Genomic DNA, 19,244 nt, shown 5'->3' with positions numbered 1-19,244 from the left:
AGAGAAAGATAACATTTACTGGGTGCCTAGTACATCCCGGGCACAGTCCTGTGTATTTTAACACGTTCTCTCATTTAATTTTCGCGCAGCCCGCTGAGGAGTAGGTATTGTTATCCCATCTTGCAGACTAGGAGAGGAGGACCTTAGATGGCACGACAAAGCCAACAACGGCTAGGAAATCACAACACTGGGCTGCACACACAGGTCTGTCTGGCTGTCAAGCCCTTGCTGCAGCTGCCCTCTGGGTTCTCAAGGGAATGCACACATATGGTTATCTACAGTGTGTCCAGCCTTTCTGCCCTTACATAAACTTGACTGTGCACCCCTGGGAAGGAGAGGAGTGGAATGAGATTTAGCTTATTAACACCATTCACTTTAAAAATTGAACAGTTATCTGGCTTCCATCCCTCATTTCACATTGAATCACATAATGGGGATGAAAACATATTGATTAGGGAAAAACTATTTATTAGAGGTAAGATTGTTTACCATGTAAATATGCTACATGTTCCATTATACAAGACTTGGCATTTCAACATTTCATAATCTGTTGCATTTAATTAGGCACAGAACATAAAGTATGCATCACAAGTAAACAGGGGAAACACAATGGCAAATTTTTCTAAGATTTGTGCTTCATAAATTTTCAGTTTCCTAGTTTCAGTAATGATGTTTTAGTGTCAGCTGCTACTTTTCCAAACAAGTGCCGATCCTCTCCCTAACGTATTTGATGCACGGAAGCAAAACTAAAGATGAACTCTAAAGTTCTCCATTCCTGCTTCCTGCAGATTCAGTCCTGAAGTAATAATTTTTCTCTTTTATTTAACATTGTTTTTAAAATGATAAATGTAGTGATAGAATGTGAAATGTAAGATACAGTTAATGCTAATTAATAAACTGGCTTGCAGTGACTATAGAGACTTTGTAGGTGGTTTAGCTTTTTAATTTGAACATGGAGTTTTCAAAGCAGTCTGGGAAATTTTAATGGCGTGAAATTTACAAAGTGTCTGATTTTAATTATTTCAAGAATCCTTGGACCTGCCAAGCTCCAGGCTTGTCCTCCAGATAGATCACAGGAATGGAATTGTTGTTGCCTCCTGTAGTTGTGTGGGCCAACACAGGGCCCAGTATGTGCACTCTTAGTGATTGTTAAATGACTTCTAACTGATATTTTTAAGAAGCAGATTGGTTCCCTTTTTTCATTGTAAAATATTTTTCTAACTAAAAAAAAAATAACCAATACCTGCCTATCTGAAATCAATTTGGATAATATTGGAAAAAAACACAGAAAAACACATAGAAATTGCTTATAAATCCACTGTAAACATTAAAAAAAATTTTTTTTAACGTTTATTTATTTTTGAGACAGAGAGAGACAGAGCATGAACGGGGGAGGGTCAGAGAGAGGGAGACACAGAATCCGAAACAGGCTCCAGGCTCTGAGCTGTCAGCACAGAGCCCGAAGTGGGGCTTGAACTCATGGACCGCAAGATAATGACCCGAGCCGAAGTCGGACGCTTAACTGACTGAGCCACCCAGGTGCCCCGCTTATAAATCCACTCTAAAAGATAATCACATATTGGTTGGTATGTGGGTCCTTGTACTTTTTTCCTGTGTATGTGTGTGTGTGTGCACACACATACCTCTGTATATCTGTGAATATTTTTACCCCCCAAAAATCTCATGCTGTGTGAAACGAAAAAAAAAATGCCCTTTCCTTCTCTTTATAATATATTGTGAATATTTCCCTGTGTCGCTAAATATTCTTCCTTAACATGATTTTTAATCAATGATCATATTCCAATACACAGATGTGCTATAAATTAATCTATTTTTTACTAGCATAAGCAAGACTGCCGTGAATCACTTTGCACATGTATCTCTAAATATTTCCTCAAGATAACTTCTTAGTAGACAGGCCCTACTAAGATAACTTCTTAGTAATGCTGATGCAAAGGGTATATGCATAGTGATGGCTTACTCTCCAGAATGGTTATGCTACATAATAAGTAAAGCATATCTATCTACCTAGCTTTATTTCTTTAATCTGAATGTTTTTGACTTCCGGGACACCTGAGTGGCTCAGTCGGTTAAGTATCCGACTCTTGATTTTGGCTCGAGTCATGATCTCATGGTTGGTGAGATCCAGCCCTGCATCGGACTCTGTGCTGACAGACCAGAGCCTGCTTGGGATTCTATCTCTCTCTCTGTCTCTGCCCCTTCCCAATGCATGTGCATGTGCTGTCTCTCCTCCCTCTAAATAAAGAAATGAATGAATGAATGAATGAATATATATATATATATATATAAACTTTAAAAAATGTTTTTTATTTCCTGGAGCTGACAAATTTGTTCTTTGTAGAGCTGCAAAAGGTCATAGAGACACATAGCAACAGTTGCCTGAATGAGCCCCGTTTTTATAGCCAGAGGTCTTTCCTAGGCACAGCCGGTGAGGGGACTTCCACCAAGTACTCACACAAAGAAGTTAAACTGTAACCAGAGTTAGCCTGTTTACTTAAGGCAACAGTCTCAAACTAGGGTATACATGGTCCACAAAGTAGCCAAAGATTTTCCAGAGGTTACCAGGGCGCAGTTGTAAGGTTTTCCCCGGCCAGCTTTCCACATGTATGTATATATTCTTGCCTGAAATCCGTGAGCCTCAGAAAGCGGCTGTTGTGGAAGCGACGTGTGGGTTTTTTCCTTCCTCTGCTTTATCACTTGGCATTTTTCCACTTTGTGAAAGGAATCCTCCCACCTTATATGATGGCCCATTGCCCCAAAGTGTGAGACCCTCCCCGGTGCCACCAAAGGGTTGTGTGAAAGTTTGATGACCAAACCCCCTTCTACCAGCCCTTTATAACCCTGCACCCCTCTGATTAAGAAGTACATGAATGATTTTTTTAAAAGTTACTTTTGATGGTCAAAGTAAGTACTTTTATTAAAATAAGTCTGTATTGCTTTGATCAGTTTTAGACTAATTGTAATGATAGCTTAATCCAGAAAGATGTATGAAACATGGAGAGCCTTATAATTACAGGAAATAAAAACAGTGTAAAATTTTCAATTTCCATGTATTTCTTTTGTAGAGCATAAAAGTATATTGCATTAGGATAATATGGGAGGAAAATGTAATGGAAATACACTTCTAAGGACAAAACGGGATGCAAAATTTTTGACTGTTAAAGAAAAACAAGTTTATGTATTTTTAAAATGGATACTGGGTATCAAATTGCTTTGCTATTTAAATTCGGTTGGATACATTTTAAAGAACTGTGTTACAGTTTTATTTTAAAATGTCAACATTTATGACATACTGAAATAACATTGTTTATAACTATAAACTTATAATGAAAAATAGTAGATGCCAACTTAAAAAATGTGCAAAGGACAAAATATGTGTGAGTGGGTACCTGATTATTCAAAATTTCTTTAGGGACTGTTCCAGTAAAAAGCGTGCAGTCCACTGACACAGGACAGGCACCTGTCTGAGAAGGCTGCCTTACCTGGCTGGCCTCAGGTGGCCCCCCCGACCCCATCCCCCAGTATACTTCCTAGAAGGCTCTGCCTTTGTCTTCCTTCCACTTCTCCACTCAGTGCAGCCTTGCAGAGGGGAGGTGTGAGGGTGCCTCTTCAGGCTTTCCCTTGCCTAGAACACTCTCCCCTGTCCTGTTCCTTAGCCAGAGCCTGCTGGTCCTTCACATGTCGTAACTGGTGCCCATCCTGGTACCCATGCCTTCCCCTGCTCTCTCTGTGCCTTCATTCTCCCCAGGGGGAATGTTCCTCTCTTGTTAGGCCTCCACTCAGATGTCACATCTTCCAGAAACACTCCTTGGATCTCCTTTCCTCCTTTCCTTTAGAACAGTTGCTCCTTCCTGTCTCACCACAACAGAGGGGTTTAGAGGTTGAGAGGGGAAAAGGGAGTTAAGTTAGTACGAAGAGGGAGGTAGCAGCTGAAATTTTTGGCTTGTTTGTGTCAACAGAGCTTCTAGAGTTTTGCTCCTCTGAAATAGGAGTCTCAGTAAAAATGCTCTTGAGTGGAACTGAGGCTGAGGTCCAGTTCAGGTTCTACCTTACCTTGGAAGTCTCTGATTTCCCAGACCTGCTGGGACTTCTCTTCCTCAGATCCCTGCTGCACTTAGAATCTGTACTCTTACCCCGGGTGTGTGGATCATCACCGTCCTGCAATTTTCGCTAATTGTTTTGTGTGTCTAGCATTGTTTTATAATCAGATTGCAAATTCTAGGCAGGTACAGGTACATGTTTATTTATTCTTTTATCTCCTCATGACACGTAGGATAGTATTGACCATAAGAGATACTCAGTAAATATCTCAATTGATATAAAAAAGGAAAAAATTGATGGGGAAAAATCAATTGGGGAAAAGTGGTGTTGAAATCTGGATCTGGATCTGTCACACTTTGCTGTGTGGTTTTGGGCAATTTGTCTAGTCTGGATCTCTTGTTCCTTCACTGCGACACATGGGCGCTAGCCATTGCTAACTAACAGTCTTCAGCTAATTACCATGGGCCAAATCATTAATATACCCAACTATTCTATGAGTTTGTCTTTTTTTAGATTCCGCATATAAAAACATTTGACTTGTTAAAAGCGATTGGCAGTCTGCTGCTGGATGGAGTTAGGCGAACGCATGGCTAGTAAATGGGCGAGACCAGAAGCTTTTCTGGCCATGTCTTGACCTTGCAGAAGGGCTCCTGAAAACCAGCAGCCTGCAGAATGTTCACTGTTCACTTCCCCAATTGCCAGAGACTCATGGCCTGGGAGCTGAAAGCAATGAACATGAACAGAAGGAGGAAAGTACTTGTATGTTTATTCTCTTTCTCTCTTTTTTAATTCTCATTTTTAATTGATCTTAAAATCTTGCCTGGCCCTTCGCCCTCTGCACAGTGCAGAGTCATGAATCCTCAATACATGGCTCAAAAGAGAAGTACGGGACAGTGCATTCCCTTTCTCTCCACCTGCCTGTGTTTCCTGCCTGTGTTTCTATTCTGGGGCCAACGTACAGACCATTCCAGTTCCGAGATGGAGCAAGCCCGGCTCCACTTAGCGTCCCGTGTGTATAGCCTGCCTCCACTGTGAGCACCGTGTAGAAAGGAGGACACATGTGATCTGTAGCTTTTAGTGCTTCTTACAGGGTGAGGGTGGAGATTCTTTTGCAACTAATTGTATCCATTGGTTTTTAAAAGGTGAAAGAAATTCCTGAACTTAGGTGTCGATTTCTGCATTAATTAAACTGATCTTAGTTGCAGCAGTAGGGTCTTAATAGCTGCTTGCTGCAATACCCAAATCTGTGATATCAGAATGTGACGTGCATATTTTAATTTGAGAAATAGTTTAACATTTTTAGATATTCATTTAGATGTGGTTATGCAGGTTAAACATAACGTATGATCACTGCTTCTTTCATTGCTTCCAATTAAACCTTGCTTGTTAGTTTAACCTCTAGGTAATCCCATCAAACAATTGATGTCAAGGAAACACTGCCCACAGTAGCTTCGGATGAGTGGCCATTAATTTTAATTGCCTTGATATTAAAGATTAAGAAGTATTGGGACTAGCAGAATAGAAACGATCTGATGTCAAGCAAATCCACTTGCTAAAGCTTCCCCAGGCTGCTGGTGATATTAAAATTTTACTGTGAGAATTAAATAAACCTTTATTAGTGATGACTGTTGTTTGATTGGTCCAGGGGTATGCATAAACACAGGATTCTTGCATAGCTAGAGATGAGACCTTCAGTGGTACCCAGATTCCTCAATTATGAAACTGTTAATAAAGCTGTAATCTGATTTTCCAGGCTAGGTTTCATTAATGTATTATAGCTTCTCTGATTGTCAAGGTAATATTAACTACAAAGTACGGAATCCAGCAGAGAATTGTTTAGAAGAGGAGAATTCTAAGATGGGCCTTTGTTGCTAAATTCAGAGTTGGGGAATTTTCATTAATTATACTTAAGAAATGCCGAATTCCCTCTCAACCAGGACTATCTCCCTTTGCACCATAGATAGATAACATTCAATATTTAACTCTTTCGAAGGCCTGCCAGTCTTATTCAGATAAACTAGTGTGATATTATATGTTGAAGGAGCTTTTTGCAAACCAGCTCTGTAGGTCTGCCTCCTGAGCTGAGAATGTGCTCGTGAAACATGAGGTAGGGTCTAAGAGGACTTACTTTGACCGGCATAATCAGAGCGGATCCCTTTATGCTGCTTTTTTCAATCTTGAGTCAGAACTTTTGTTTTTAGAGTCATATAATGGGAATGGGTCCTAATAGTCACTGAGGCTGACTTCTGGTGCAGGAATCCTTCCCAGAGCATCTGTCTCCATGTTCCTGGAGGCCTGGGCCCCACATTGACATCATCTCTGGCTTTTTCCTCTCCCCTTGACCTCTACAGCTGGCCCATGGGCAAATTCTGCCAGTTCCTCCCCCATGATAGCTGCCCTCTCGATAACTACTGCTCTGCCTGGCCCAGGCCTCCACTGCCTTCTCACCTGTGCACTCCCCTGGCTCTTCTTCCCACCACCACATCCTATGCAATGATCATGTGTTCCTGCTGCAAGTACTCGGAGCTCAAAGAAGGGAGGGCAGAGAAGGCCAGTGACCTAGTGGGGTTCAGTCGCTCAAGGCTGTTTGAGAACCTTAATATTGTGACCGTCTGGGTGTTGGACCATTTAAGGCCAGTGATTGGAAGCGAGAGGGAACCAGATCTTGGTTCCGAATACAGAACTGTATATTCATTAGAATCGTCCAGTGGTGGAATCAGGGACTTTGTAAGGTAGGAAGTACCACATTTCAAGAGATGGAGATGCCCTGAACACAAAGGGAAAACAGAGAAGGAAAACAGAGAAAACAGAGAAGGAAAAAGAAAATACATGAATTCCATTTTAGACCTTTTGAGCTGGAGGCTGTGGCAGAACATTTTATATGTAAATGTCCTTAAAATATCAAGAACTGAAATTCTTTATAGAAGTTAGGGATAGAGATGGAAATCTGGGAGTCATCACACAGAGACAGTGATTGAAATCATTAATATGGATAAGATAGCTCAAGGAGAAGAGAGAAGAGGGCCAAGAACTGAGTTTTAGGGAAGACACACACACGCGCATGCACACACATGCATGCGCGCGCGCGCACACGCACACGCACACACACACGCACACACCCTGGCGTGTCAGATACTGCTGAAAGAGCAAACAAGGAAAGAGAAAAGGCCATGGGATTTGGGGCATGTGTTATGCCTGTGTAGCCACCTCAGTTGGCCTCCTAGCCCTGAGATTATTAAGATTGAATGAGAAAATGTATTCAGAGGGCTCTGCGTAATGCTTGGCACATAGGAGAGAGTCATTGAATGACAGTTACAACTAGTACTATTTGCTCTGAAGGAAGGAAGTGATACATATAGTCCTTAAGGCATGGGAGGGATAATAGTGGAACAGAAACAGCTAGGAAGTCCCGATCTGTCACATATTTACTTCCCGATGAGTTTTGGCTTGTTTCTGTCTGCTGAACCTATGCTCACAGTTGCCGCATGGGTCCTCAGTAAGTGCGCCTGCCTTTGTATATGTGCACACGGTGATTCCCCAGTATGCGACAGCATGTGGGCAGCAGCAAGGCCAGCATTGTCTTCCTCCCGTGGCTTCCTTGCCAGAGTTCTCTGGCTTCTTCTGGAAGGATGAGTGCCACAGGTTGAAGAATGAGAGTTCTATTTCCAAAGCAATTAAAGACTTGGCACAGATGGTCAGTAAGCATGCCCACTGGTGTAAATTGGGTTGGAGGGCTCTTGCCGCTCCTTATTTCTCCTCAGGGCCCCTGAATAGCTGTTCAGAATAAAACAGTGACCCACCCAGCCTAATACTACAGCAACATGCCCCTTTGACAGATTATTAAGAAGTTAATGAAGAGTATTTTTAAACTGTTACTTTAACAAAAGGGAGGTCAGAACCTTTTATATAGCAGGTGGGTACCTTTTTATAAACTGCTGTGTGGGTTTTAGTTTCTTTACATAGCTCAGCTACAGGTGCCTGAACACGTCATGTAACTATGAGCAATGAGTCTCGGGCCAAAGTTTTGCTGTCAGTGAAATGTGATGAAATCTTCCTGTTGCCAAGTTCATCTTTGGAAATCTCTTCCACTTGCACGGGCTGACATCATAAGTACTTTGCCAAAGAAAGAAGTATATTCCACTTGATGAAATCAGCGCCGCTCCCCCGTATTTGCATTTGACCTTATTGGAATTACTTGAATTTTCAAGTTGTGACCTTCTCGTGTGTTAACTGGCGGTGCCTGAGCAGCCATCTTGGCAGATACACAGTGCCTTCTAAGACTGGAGACAAAGGGATTTTTCATCCATTATTAATTGATGTTACTCTTTTCAGCAGACCAAACACGATTCTACTGTCCAACTGCCAAAATCGTTCCAGAGCCAAAAAGAATAAGTCATTCCTTCACAAGTATTTATTATTTACCTAGCTTAACAAATGTTGCCTTTCATTTTTTCAGCTACTTTGGGGGTACTGATCGTTCATATACTAACTGGTGTATACCCACTGAATCCTTTCAGTGAACAGCGCTCCCATCCTTTTTAGCGTTACTGCAGCTAACTCCCAAGAAGGGGTATCTTTCCGAGAGTTTGCGAAAAGAGAAACCAAGCCCCTAGAACCATGATGCATTAGCCACAGGAGGTGATTAATTACATGCTAGGAATTGAGTGTCTCCCAAGGCATCCCCTTGGTATCCAACAGTTATTCCTGGAAATTTGACTCTTTCCCCCCCACCTTTGACCTCTCTTCCCCTTCACTCGTGTCCTTGCAATTTGTAGGTATCCAACTGGTTTGGCAACAAACGAATCAGGTACAAGAAGAATATCGGCAAGTTTCAGGAAGAAGCCAACCTCTATGCCGCAAAGACAGCCGTGACCGCCGCGCACGCAGTAGCCGCAGCTGTGCAGAACAACCAGACCAATTCGCCCACCACACCAAATTCTGGTGCGTACTGGGTGCTCGCTCCCGACTCGGCTCAGGCGGCCTTATGCCACAAAACCCTGTCCCGCAGGCCAGGAAACAAGAGCCAGACTGAGGACACAGTGAATTTATAATGGAAGATTTATATTAAAATCAGGGCTTATTCTTGGGATGGGTGAATGAGTGGATGGCCAGAGTCTGTAGACCCACTGTTCATAACGAGTGCCACTCGCTACTGGTAGATTCTGGAACCTTTACACTTAATAGTGGTTTTGAATTCAGCAACTATGCAAAGCGCTATCGCTAATAATTATTTTAACTGTATTGTCCCATGTATCATTTTAAGGTCCACAGTGGTCTGTCAGAGAATGAATGGAAGAGCCCGAGTGGGAAGTTTATCTGTTGCCGTGCATAATGAAGCTAGAATGTTGGGAGTAGAGCAGTGCTTTCTACTGAATCTAGCTGCAGACTACAGTCTGCTGTCCTTCTTAGCATTTCTTCAGCACCTGTGCCGACTTGGTAGGTAGTTAGCTGTGAGGGGTATAGTACTTGATACATGGATGCGTATCTGCAGTATCATGGTGCATTTTGGCTACATTTTATGGGACATTTGTGATGGAGTTAGAAACATCTAAAAATTACAAGGCACTTGAGTAACAGTGAAAGGTGTGTAGCTAGTGCAGTAGATGGACTCGAGATGCGATTCAAGGGCTTTTCTAAGCAGATCTTTTTAATATATGTTTAAAAGTTCAGAAAGCGAGGGATTTTTGTTTATTTGTTTTGTTGTCTTTCCCCTGCCCTCTCTCCTATCCCCTTTCTTGCCCCAACCTCCCCCACTCCAGCTCTTTTTAATGGAAACATAAACAGATGAAAGTTAGGTAGAAGGCATGGCTAAGAAAGAGCTTCGGAAAAACCTAATTGCCATGACAGTTCGTGATGACAAAGGGCTCATTTAATGACCAAGTCCTAGAGATAAATGAAAACAAGGGGGTGGTTCCAGACCAGCTGCTGGGTGTTTTTCTGTTTACTTTGATTTCCTCTTTGTTTCCTATTTGGGCTTCCCCACTGGTAAGACTTTCCTAGCTGCAAAATGAACCCCAGGACCTAACTCTTTGGAGTTATTCTCCATCTTCTTAGGTCTGGAAATGCTTTATGTTGTACACGACCTTTCCCTTCTGCACCTTTTCTCCTTTCCCTGCCTCTAGGTCTTTGAGGATTATGTGTGTAGCTCTCTGTTATTCAGCTACTTAACTCTTTCCTTTCCAGGTTCTTCTGGTTCTTTTAACCTCCCAAATTCTGGGGACATGTTCATGAACATGCAGAGTCTGAATGGGGATTCTTACCAAGGGTCCCAAGTCGGAGCCAATGTGCAATCACAGGTAGGAGAAATGCCCCAACCGGGGCCTTTCTAGCAGGGTAGGGTTTGGGCTCAAAACTCCATGCTCTTACCCCATGGAAGTGGTCTGCACCTCCGTGCAGACCCTGTGCTGGGTGCTTCCAAACATGACCCATCTGCCCCACAGTTTAATTTAATGAGAATTCAAGTGAACAGTGACTTTGGAAGATTCAAACCTGATGAACTTTGTGAATGCATTCGGCTCTGGCTTGAGCTCATGGACAGGGTTGGGTGCATCTTACTTTTGTAACAAAACAAAACAAAAATCGTGTGTGCCAGTGTGTGCGTATGGTTCAAGAACATGTGCGTGTGTTTCCTTTCCGGATTTTTAAAAGTCAGAATCAAAAAAACCTGAGTGCTTAAAGTATATTCCAGGTTCAACTCTTTCCTCGTCCTCTTAACTGAGAACAACCACTTGTATTTATGCGTGTAGGTGCATGCGTACGTGTGTGTGAGAGGGAGAGATCCCGTACACATATTTATAAGTAGTGTTCACCCACAGCCACACACATTTCGTTGACGTAGGTGGGAAGTGTGCATTGCCACGAAGATGTTATTGTTTGGCTCGCATGAAAAACAAAGATGTGTGTTTAAATATGCAAAGAATTGTTGAAATTCTGCCAGTCACATTTGATTGATCAATTTGTCTCTCACTGAAGATGCTAAACCCTTGTGGCACACATAATTCAAATTGTTTCCTTTTGTAAATGATGATGTTTTAATAGATTTGGGATGATGAATTCTGTTTCGTCTCACTTCTAGGTGGATACCCTCCGTCATGTTATCAATCAGACGGGAGGCTACAGTGATGGCCTTGGAGGAAACTCACTGTACAGTCCACATAACCTAAATGTGAGTACTCTGGGGAACCAGATTCGAAGAGCTGTAGGAACAGCGTCAGGTAAACAGTGGCTGATAAATAAATTAATGGCCATTTGACTTGGCCTCTCACCTTGTTGGCAGGTGGGGAAGGCGGCGTTTTTACCGCACTTTGTTTTATGAACCTAAACGCTTGATGTCGCCCAGATGCCCTTAGAAGTCCTCACAGACGGGGCGCCTGGGTGGCTCAGTCGGTTGAGCGTCCGGCTTCGGCTCAGGTCACGATCTTGCGGTTTGTGAGTTCGAGCCCCGCGTCGGGTTCTGGGCTGATGGCTCAGAGCCAGGAGCCCGTTTCAGATTCTGTGTCTCCCTCTCTCTCTCCCCCTCCCCCGCTCACGCTCTGTTGTCTCTCTCTCTCTCAAAAATGAACAAGCGTGAAAAAAATTTTTATGAAAATAAAGAAAAGAAGTCCTCACAGGTACCCAGGAGTGGCCGGCATTCTGTCATCAATAGGGACTCGAGCATCAGCCCATTAAGACGCCGTCTCCTACTGGCTGTGCTGTGTCCCAGGGAAATGGATAAAACAGGTCATTTATCTATCTTAGAATCAAGCAGTAGGAAACATTCCCAAACACATCTCAAGTGAAGGGAACAGCCTTGGAGGGCCCCAGACAGATCAACAGACCAAGCTAAACAAAGAATTCCATTCTGAAGAGTGAGTTGGCTGCATTGTCAACGTGGAATGCAACACGTGTTCGGCACTTTTCAGCCTCTCAAAAAAATTTTTTTTAATTATGGAGGAAATAATTTTAACTTTTGTAACCAATTCACCAAAGCTTTACTTTTACCCCACACTGACATGGATGGAACAGGGCAAAACGCCTCAGCTCCGGAAAGGGAGCCTGGGGAGGGGAGGATTAGGCCATCAGGGTAGAGCTGGGGAGAGGAGTGGTGGAGGGAATCTGGGATTCTAGGCTCAGGGAGGAAATGAACTGCCCAAAGCGTGGTGGTAGAATCAGGAGGAAAGTGGACAAATTTCTCCCTTTCTAGGGCCTTGGCTTGCTAGGCGAGTAAATATTAATGATTGCAAAAGTGGTTGAGGATGTTCAATTGTAAAGGGAAGAAAGGACCATTAAATACTCAAATCTTTTACATTTGAAATGTCAAATCTTTCTTTTTGGGTTTATAAATAACTCATAATAACCCACAACAAACCATATAAAAAGCCTTTTAGTTGCATTTCTCCTTTTTCATTTAAGTGTTTTGAAATGCTTCAGAGAATGTGCGATATCCTTATCAACATGATAAAATATGAAACCGTGATTGCCTGCAGCATTTTACAGACATGAATTCCATCTTCACTGATGAGGCTTGATAAGGCGCTGTTGTATAATACAGTGCATAATCTCAAACCACCAGAGTAAGGATTAATTTATTTTGAAAAAAAGAATGCTTGCTGACAACCTCTCCTCCAGCTGCCACGCTGGGTAAAAATATTGTACATTTGTTGTTTATAAATGTGGATAAAGGAGGAATGATGTTTACTTCAGATGGAATATCTTTAGACTTGTATCTGTGTACGAGTTTTTCTTCTTCTAAGTAGATTTTCATACCTGAGGGGTAAAAACAGCTTACCGTTCAGGTAGAGAGGGTTTCTCAGAGGCCCACAAACGCACACGAGCACGTCACTGCCCAGCTGCGCGCCGGACGCTCGGAAAATCCATCGCCGTAGCATTGTCTTCTTCCTCCGGAGTTGTCTTCCTTTCTTCTTCCAGAATTTGATCTGCCTCAAGCCTGGAAGATCCTTGTCCCTTCAGCTCTGGTCATCTCTGTGGGGTTGTTTGGTTCCCCCCCCCCCCCCCCCGCCCCACTCTCTTTCTCTTGGTCCTGGAGGGAGGAAAGGTACTTTATGTGCAGAACTATGCAGTCGGTCAAAAGACAGGGCGCTAAGAACAGCGGCCGTGGGAGAAGGGAAAGCGGCCGGCACAGAGCTCGTCTAACAGCCAGACCCAGGCTGCGCGGAGGCTCTAGACGGAGTTCTCGGTAGCCTGGTGGCACAGGCCTCAAAGAAGACATTGTAGATGGACTCGCAGAAGTTGCGGACGGATGTGAAGGAGGCAGGGGGACCTCATGTCCCACAGTGACACTGGCGCGGGAGGCCCGGGTCCGCGGGCAGCGGAGCGCGAGGCTGGTCTGAGCCGCAGGCACTGGGTGTCAGCCAGCTCACCCTCGCCCTCTCTCCGGAAAGGCCCGCCCCGTCACTTCCACTCAGTGTTCCCCAAGTCGCAAGCCCAGCACCTCCCTCTTCTTGACTGACATAAAAATATGTAGCGACAAGCTGTCTGCCACAGCAGAAATCTGATCAGACATTGATTTCAGCAATTGCCTCTCTAGGCCAAGACACGAGGCAAATTTGTTTCTGAGTACTGTTATTGCCGATGCAGGTCGAGGCAGGAAGGGCCAGCGGCGTGTGAAAAGCAGTAGCAACATCCCAAATAGGAGCCCCAGTTAGAGATAATTGGAATACAGATTTGAATAGTGTGCTCCTCCACAGTTCATGCATTTTCATTCCGGAAGATCCCATTTGGAAGGAAATTCTGGCCTTCATTTTCCCAGGGTTACAGTAGCTGGCTGTCGAGCGGGTATGGAACGAGGGCGGGCCCCTTCTCTATGGAAACGAGGACCAGGCTGGGCTGACGTTTACACCTCATGGAGCCGGAGGTCTTGCCGAGGCATTGCACTCAGCCTCTCCACCGCTCCCTCCTGAAAAGGTTTCTTTCCGAGTCACTTTCTTTTTACAGCAAATCAAAGGCCGAGCTGCATGCCAGCCTGAGACTAGCCGAGGCCCTCCTTCAGCGCGCTGATTTATGGCCAAGTCTTTACTTGGTGGGATGGATTTGTTTTACATGCATTTAACCCCACTTTAACACATGCTTCAAACTCCTGCCAAAGTGGGTTTAGAAAATACATTTTGCTAATGTATCTTTGCTCTCATGTTGTCATCCGGGTATGTTAAATCGGGGAGGAGAATTAATATGTAGACGTGCACCCGTTGAACTGTGTGTCTCCTTTCAGGCGAATGGAGGCTGGCAGGACGCAACAACTCCATCTTCTGTGACTTCCCCTACAGAAGGCCCGGGAAGTGTGCACTCTGATACCTCTAACTAATCTCTGGCAACACTTTTCCCCGAGCTGACATGCCTTGCTAAGTGCATCCAGAGCAATAGGAGGAAAAGGAGAGCGTTTTGTAGCCCACCATCTACAGCTTTACTGTAAAACCTTGTCTTATTAAAGAGAACTTGGTAAATCAGTTTTTTAAAGGAATCATAATCATTTGTATTTATACTTAAAAACACACAATGTTAAAAAAGCACTTTATCCAATTAGGCCAAGATTTAACATTGTTGACAGTCCTGTAGCTATTTTATCATAATTTATTATCAATATTTTACATTAACGGTTTCACAGTTGCCAATTACTTGGCCTTAAGGGTAAAAAGTACAATATATGCTAAACCTCAATCGTTAGAGCAGATGCAAAGATTCACCTCACCTAAATTGAATTTCTTGCATTTTTCCATCGCGGACTTTGATTGTCTTCCTTTCATATCGTATCGCTAATGGGGTTGGAATAAAGGAGCTGTTTGGCTATCTCTGTTAACGATGGTTTGTTTAAGAATCTTCCTTGTCACGTTTGCGTTTCGATCTCTTACGTTATAATTAGATCAGAGACTGGTAGCATCTTTTCTCTCTCTGGAAGCACCAGTGCCCAGAGTCTGCTCGGTAATTAAATTCTGGATCCAGATTGTTCTGAGAGATGAAGATCCTTGCTGCTGATAGAGGTGAACACGAGATCCGTCTGGGGCTGTACGGCGTGCACTGGGTGCTGCACAGGCTTGTCAAGGTTTGCTACGTCCTCTGGGCATCCACAAAGGCCCTGCTCTCTGGAGTGTTGTATATAGTGTAGCAAAAGAGTATTTATACATCTCACCAATCAAAACACAGCTTTATTACCTCATGCGAACTCATACAAACCAATAGAATTTCCACATGTTCTGTAGCTTAGAGTGTGCTCACTTACTACCTCTGAACAATACTCACGCTGTAGTTCGTCTCTTTCTTACCTTTTTGCATCTTGTAATTAACTCTTTGTTTCCCTTCACAAAATGTAATGTACATTGTAATCTTTTAAAAGAAAAATCAGGGTTGCATTTGCAACTTTTAAAAAACCAAGAGTGGAAACATCGGGTCTTCAATTAACACAGGATCAGTAAAACCGTTGTAAATACCGAGAAAGCATTTTGAATGTTCTTCATCTTGTTACTAATCCATGCAAAAAAGAAAAAAGAAAAAAAAAACGCGGCTAATTGTGATGCATTCAGATTTCAGTATTCAGTACTGTATATTTCACCCTGTGTAATGGGGCCCCTCCCTCTTCTTTCTCTCTTTTTGTATTGTATGCGATTCTGAAACTGATTGAGTCATGAAAATAATTTGTGGCGGTGATTCTAATGTATTAAAAATGTTTCGTGTTCCTTTCTAACTGGATTACACCCTGGATTGAAAAAGTCTTCCTCGTGGTAGCTATATGTAGTTTCAAACATGAATAAACTTTTTGCTTTCATGATTAAATGGTGCCGTTTCTGACTCCACCACGTGAGCCGGCCAGGGCCAGCAAAGCAGAAAGCCTGCCCGGAGGCAGGCTTGGGCCGGGAAAGGTGTGGCCCTACACAGAGGGACTTTGAAATGACCGTGAAGCAGGGAGTGGAGGAACAGCCCCTGCCGACTGACTGCTCTCTCTCGGTGCGGGCTCCTGGCTAGCTCCTGGACCGTCCCTATGCATCCTCCTAGATCCCTGTGTTCTAAGAGCACCCGAAGGAAGGTATTGTCCCCACTGGCAGAGATTAGGAAAGCACAGCTCATGAAAGTTAAGCCAGTGCCACAAGGTCACAGACCTGGGACAACAAGGTCTGCCTTTTGCACCCAGGTCTCTTCTGCCCTTGGAGCTCACACTCCCCTGACCTAATGATGCCCCTGGCGCTTGTTGGATGGAAAGACCATTTCTGTAGTTTTGTTGTTTGTTTGTTTGTTTGTTTGTTTGTTTTAGAGACAGAGAGAGACAGTGCAAGGTGGGGGAAGGGGTGGGCAGTCGGGGCAGCAGGGAGAGAGAGGGAAAGAGAGAATCCCAAGCAGGCTCCACGCTCTGCACGGAGCCCCACACGGGGCTCGATCCCACAAACCTGGGATTGTGAGTGACCTGAGCCGAAATTAAGAGTCAGATGCTCAGTCAACTGAGCCACCCAGTAGCCCCCTTTTCTTATAATTAAAAAACAAAACAAAACAAAACCAGTCTGGTCACCTTCACCACTTATTTTCGTAGCTTCTGTGAGATACCAGCCAAGAACAAACAACAGTTTGTCTGAAAAGAGTGAGCCTTGGATTGCCATTGAAAAAAAACCCCCAAAAGCCCACAACCTCTCTTAACGCACCCTTTAGAACTCTAAATTTGTAAAATGTTAGATCCACGAGAAATCCCTTCATTAGACTACACGTTATTTTTGTTTTATTAAAATCGGAATTCCGTATGTTTAAATACCCATCTGTCGCTCAGACCTAAATCTTTGCAATAAAAGAAGTGGGGAGCAGGTAATTGGGCTGTTTACTATATCTCAAGGAAATTGACTCACAGGAAATCAGATTAATGTTAATCAGTCGCGGCAAATTGTCTGTGATAAATACAACTTTTACTATTTCAGTTGCCAGAGCCAGGCAACACAAGGTCTAGGGCCACCGTTCCCATTAATCTTGAGGTGGTTATTCTGTGAGAGTAAACTTTATAAAACAGATCGCCCTCCAAAGCTGTCCTCCCTCACGTGGCCTCTCAGCCTGCCTGTCGGCATCTCTCCCATGGCTAAGTAGTTATTTGCATGATTCGATTAGCTTATGGGTCAGCCTTTCTTATCTTGGAACATAAAAACAACCTCTATGCTATGTGGTTTTGCAAGAATATCCCGTGGAAACGTGACGCACACGTGCACACAAATACATCCTCTTTAATATCCAGAAACGCACCCTGCCCGAGAAGCCTCCCAGCTTTTTACCGCAGGCCAGTCTGTTGAGAGAGACATATCCCAGTGTTTCCTGGAGAGGCACAGGCTGGCGCGCCACCCTTGAGGGAAATGCGTGAGTCTGAGGCTTTAGTCGGAGGAAGCCTAAATAAAAACACCGGTTCCTTTTCTACGTGCCGGATGTTGAGCCTGTGCGTGTTTTCCGCCTTTCCTGCCTCTCTGCAGAAGCATCCTCCGTTCATAGGTCAGGAAACTGGGCCACAGCACGGGCTCTAAATCTCTCAGGTTTCACCCCAAATTGGGTGAGACAGGGCTTTTCATCAAGTTCCTTTTCTTGGTCAAGCAGTGGGTTCGGGGTCAGACCTAGAGGTGAATGAAATCAGGCCCCAGCCCCTGAGAAGCCAAGATCCCAGACCCCGTCCTCGTTCAGATAGCAAGCGCTCGTGAGGGTATTGGAAAGGTTGGCAGGCTTCTGAACCCCAAGAGTGGGGAAGTGAGGACCTCGCAGACCCTTCACAAGATCAGAGGAAAGAACACCCAGTCACAGGCGAAGGGGCCTGTCCACACATCTCGTTAGATGCGCGGGGACCCGTGTGTGCTCCGCGAGTACATGTATGTTCACGAGTTTCTGCAGCCCACCTGCCCGAGCAGGGATCAGTCGTGTGCGTGGCTGTGCACAAGCAGTGGGGCCTTGCGAACTAGGTTAGAAATTCCCTGTGACCCCAAACTTCCCTGGCCGCAAGTGCGGGGGTGGGGGGGGAGAGGCGGTGTTCCAGAGTAGTGCCCTCCCCGTGTGGACAAAGTGACACGGATGTCTCCCCTGCGGGGTGGTGTTTTAGTGTGAGCTGTGTGTTGTGCCGTGAGAAAGGGGCCTTTGCGGGGCTGACCGCCACAGTGTTTCGGGCATCTCCTGTGGACCAGCCCTCGGCCAGGTGCTTTCTGTACGGTGTCTTCTTCAATGCCCACAGAGCCCCACGTGATGGGGAATCTGACTCGCCAAGAGGTGAACACTACCTGTCCGGGATCTCCCACAGAGCTGAGGTCGTCCTGAGAAGGCCCCTGGGGCCCCCTCGCAGCAGCCGCTCGTAGTGGGGTGGAGACAGGCTCCTGTGAGCTTGGGCCACCAGCCTGCAGAGTGAGGCCCTTCTGGGGGACGAGGTGAGTCCTCTATCTCCAGCCCTCAGAGCTTGCAACTGTCCCACTCCAGGCCCCCGTTGCCTGGGCCACCTGAGCATGTGTGTCCTGTGGTGTGTACAAGATGTACGTCCCAGACCGTCTGCGGTCCTAGCTGTGTCTTTGGGTCATAGGGTTGGGGATGAGGGACAGGAAGAGCCATGTACTTTGTTGGGCTCGGCTGGGCCTGGCACCATAACTGACGGAGGCAAGCAGACCCGGGAGGGTAGCCGTCATGATGAATGAGAAGTGCTGAGCACAGGGCCTGGGGCACACATCCTGCATGTATTTTGTGACGGGCAGAGTCCCGCCTGTGTCCCGTGGGTGACTGCAGGTCCCAGGCGCCGTCCAGCTCAGGCCCAGCCCCTGGCCCCCTCGCCCACAGCCCACGCGGCCATTCGATGTGAGCGGATCTCCAACTCCACCCCGGGCATGGGCTTGATTCCCGGCTCTGCCCCCTGCCAGTTGTGTGTCCTCAGATGAGAGCCTTTACCTTTGGAGCCTCGGTTTCCTCATTCTCTCTTCTTGGAACATTGTTCCGTACCCTGCCTCCCCGGTGAATGCCCATCCTTTAAGGCTGAGCCCAGACCTCTGTGTCCTCCTATAGAGCCAGGCTCTGCACCCCCTACTGGACGTCCAGGCAGGGACCCAAGGAAGAGAGGATTAGGAGGACAGTGCGCAGGGACGGGTGGACCAGGCAAGGGGAAGGGCATATGCAGAGACCGGGGGGCATGGCGAGCGGAATGGCCAGAGACGCCATGGCGATGTTTGTTCTCTCCCTTCCCGGGCTCACTCCCCGGACCCTCACAG

At 45.2% G+C, this 19,244-nt stretch overlaps 1 protein-coding gene across 4 annotated transcripts in view; it reads left to right on the top strand.

Moving 5' to 3' along the window:
- Positions 1 to 15,825, top strand: part of PBX3 (PBX homeobox 3) — a 219,018-nt gene extending 203,193 nt beyond the window's left edge. For 3 of the 4 annotated variants that reach the window (XM_027035125.2, XM_027035126.2, XM_053204615.1), the window contains 4 exons: positions 8,838 to 9,003; positions 10,246 to 10,358; positions 11,138 to 11,227; positions 14,270 to 15,825. In XM_027035125.2, the coding sequence (XP_026890926.1) occupies positions 8,838 to 9,003; positions 10,246 to 10,358; positions 11,138 to 11,227; positions 14,270 to 14,362 (462 nt within the window). In that variant the 3' untranslated portion in view covers positions 14,363 to 15,825. The remainder of the gene's footprint in view (positions 1 to 8,837; positions 9,004 to 10,245; positions 10,359 to 11,137; positions 11,228 to 14,269) is intronic. The other variant, XM_027035127.2, reaches the window with a different exon arrangement.
- Positions 15,826 to 19,244: the final 3,419 nt, after the last annotated feature.

This window comes from Acinonyx jubatus, chromosome D4 (assembly GCF_027475565.1).
Source record: "Acinonyx jubatus isolate Ajub_Pintada_27869175 chromosome D4, VMU_Ajub_asm_v1.0, whole genome shotgun sequence".
Classification (NCBI taxonomy): Eukaryota; Metazoa; Chordata; class Mammalia; order Carnivora; family Felidae; genus Acinonyx; species Acinonyx jubatus.
The sequence above is the reverse complement of the archived record's forward strand: the minus strand, read 5'-3'. Positions and strand labels throughout refer to the sequence as shown.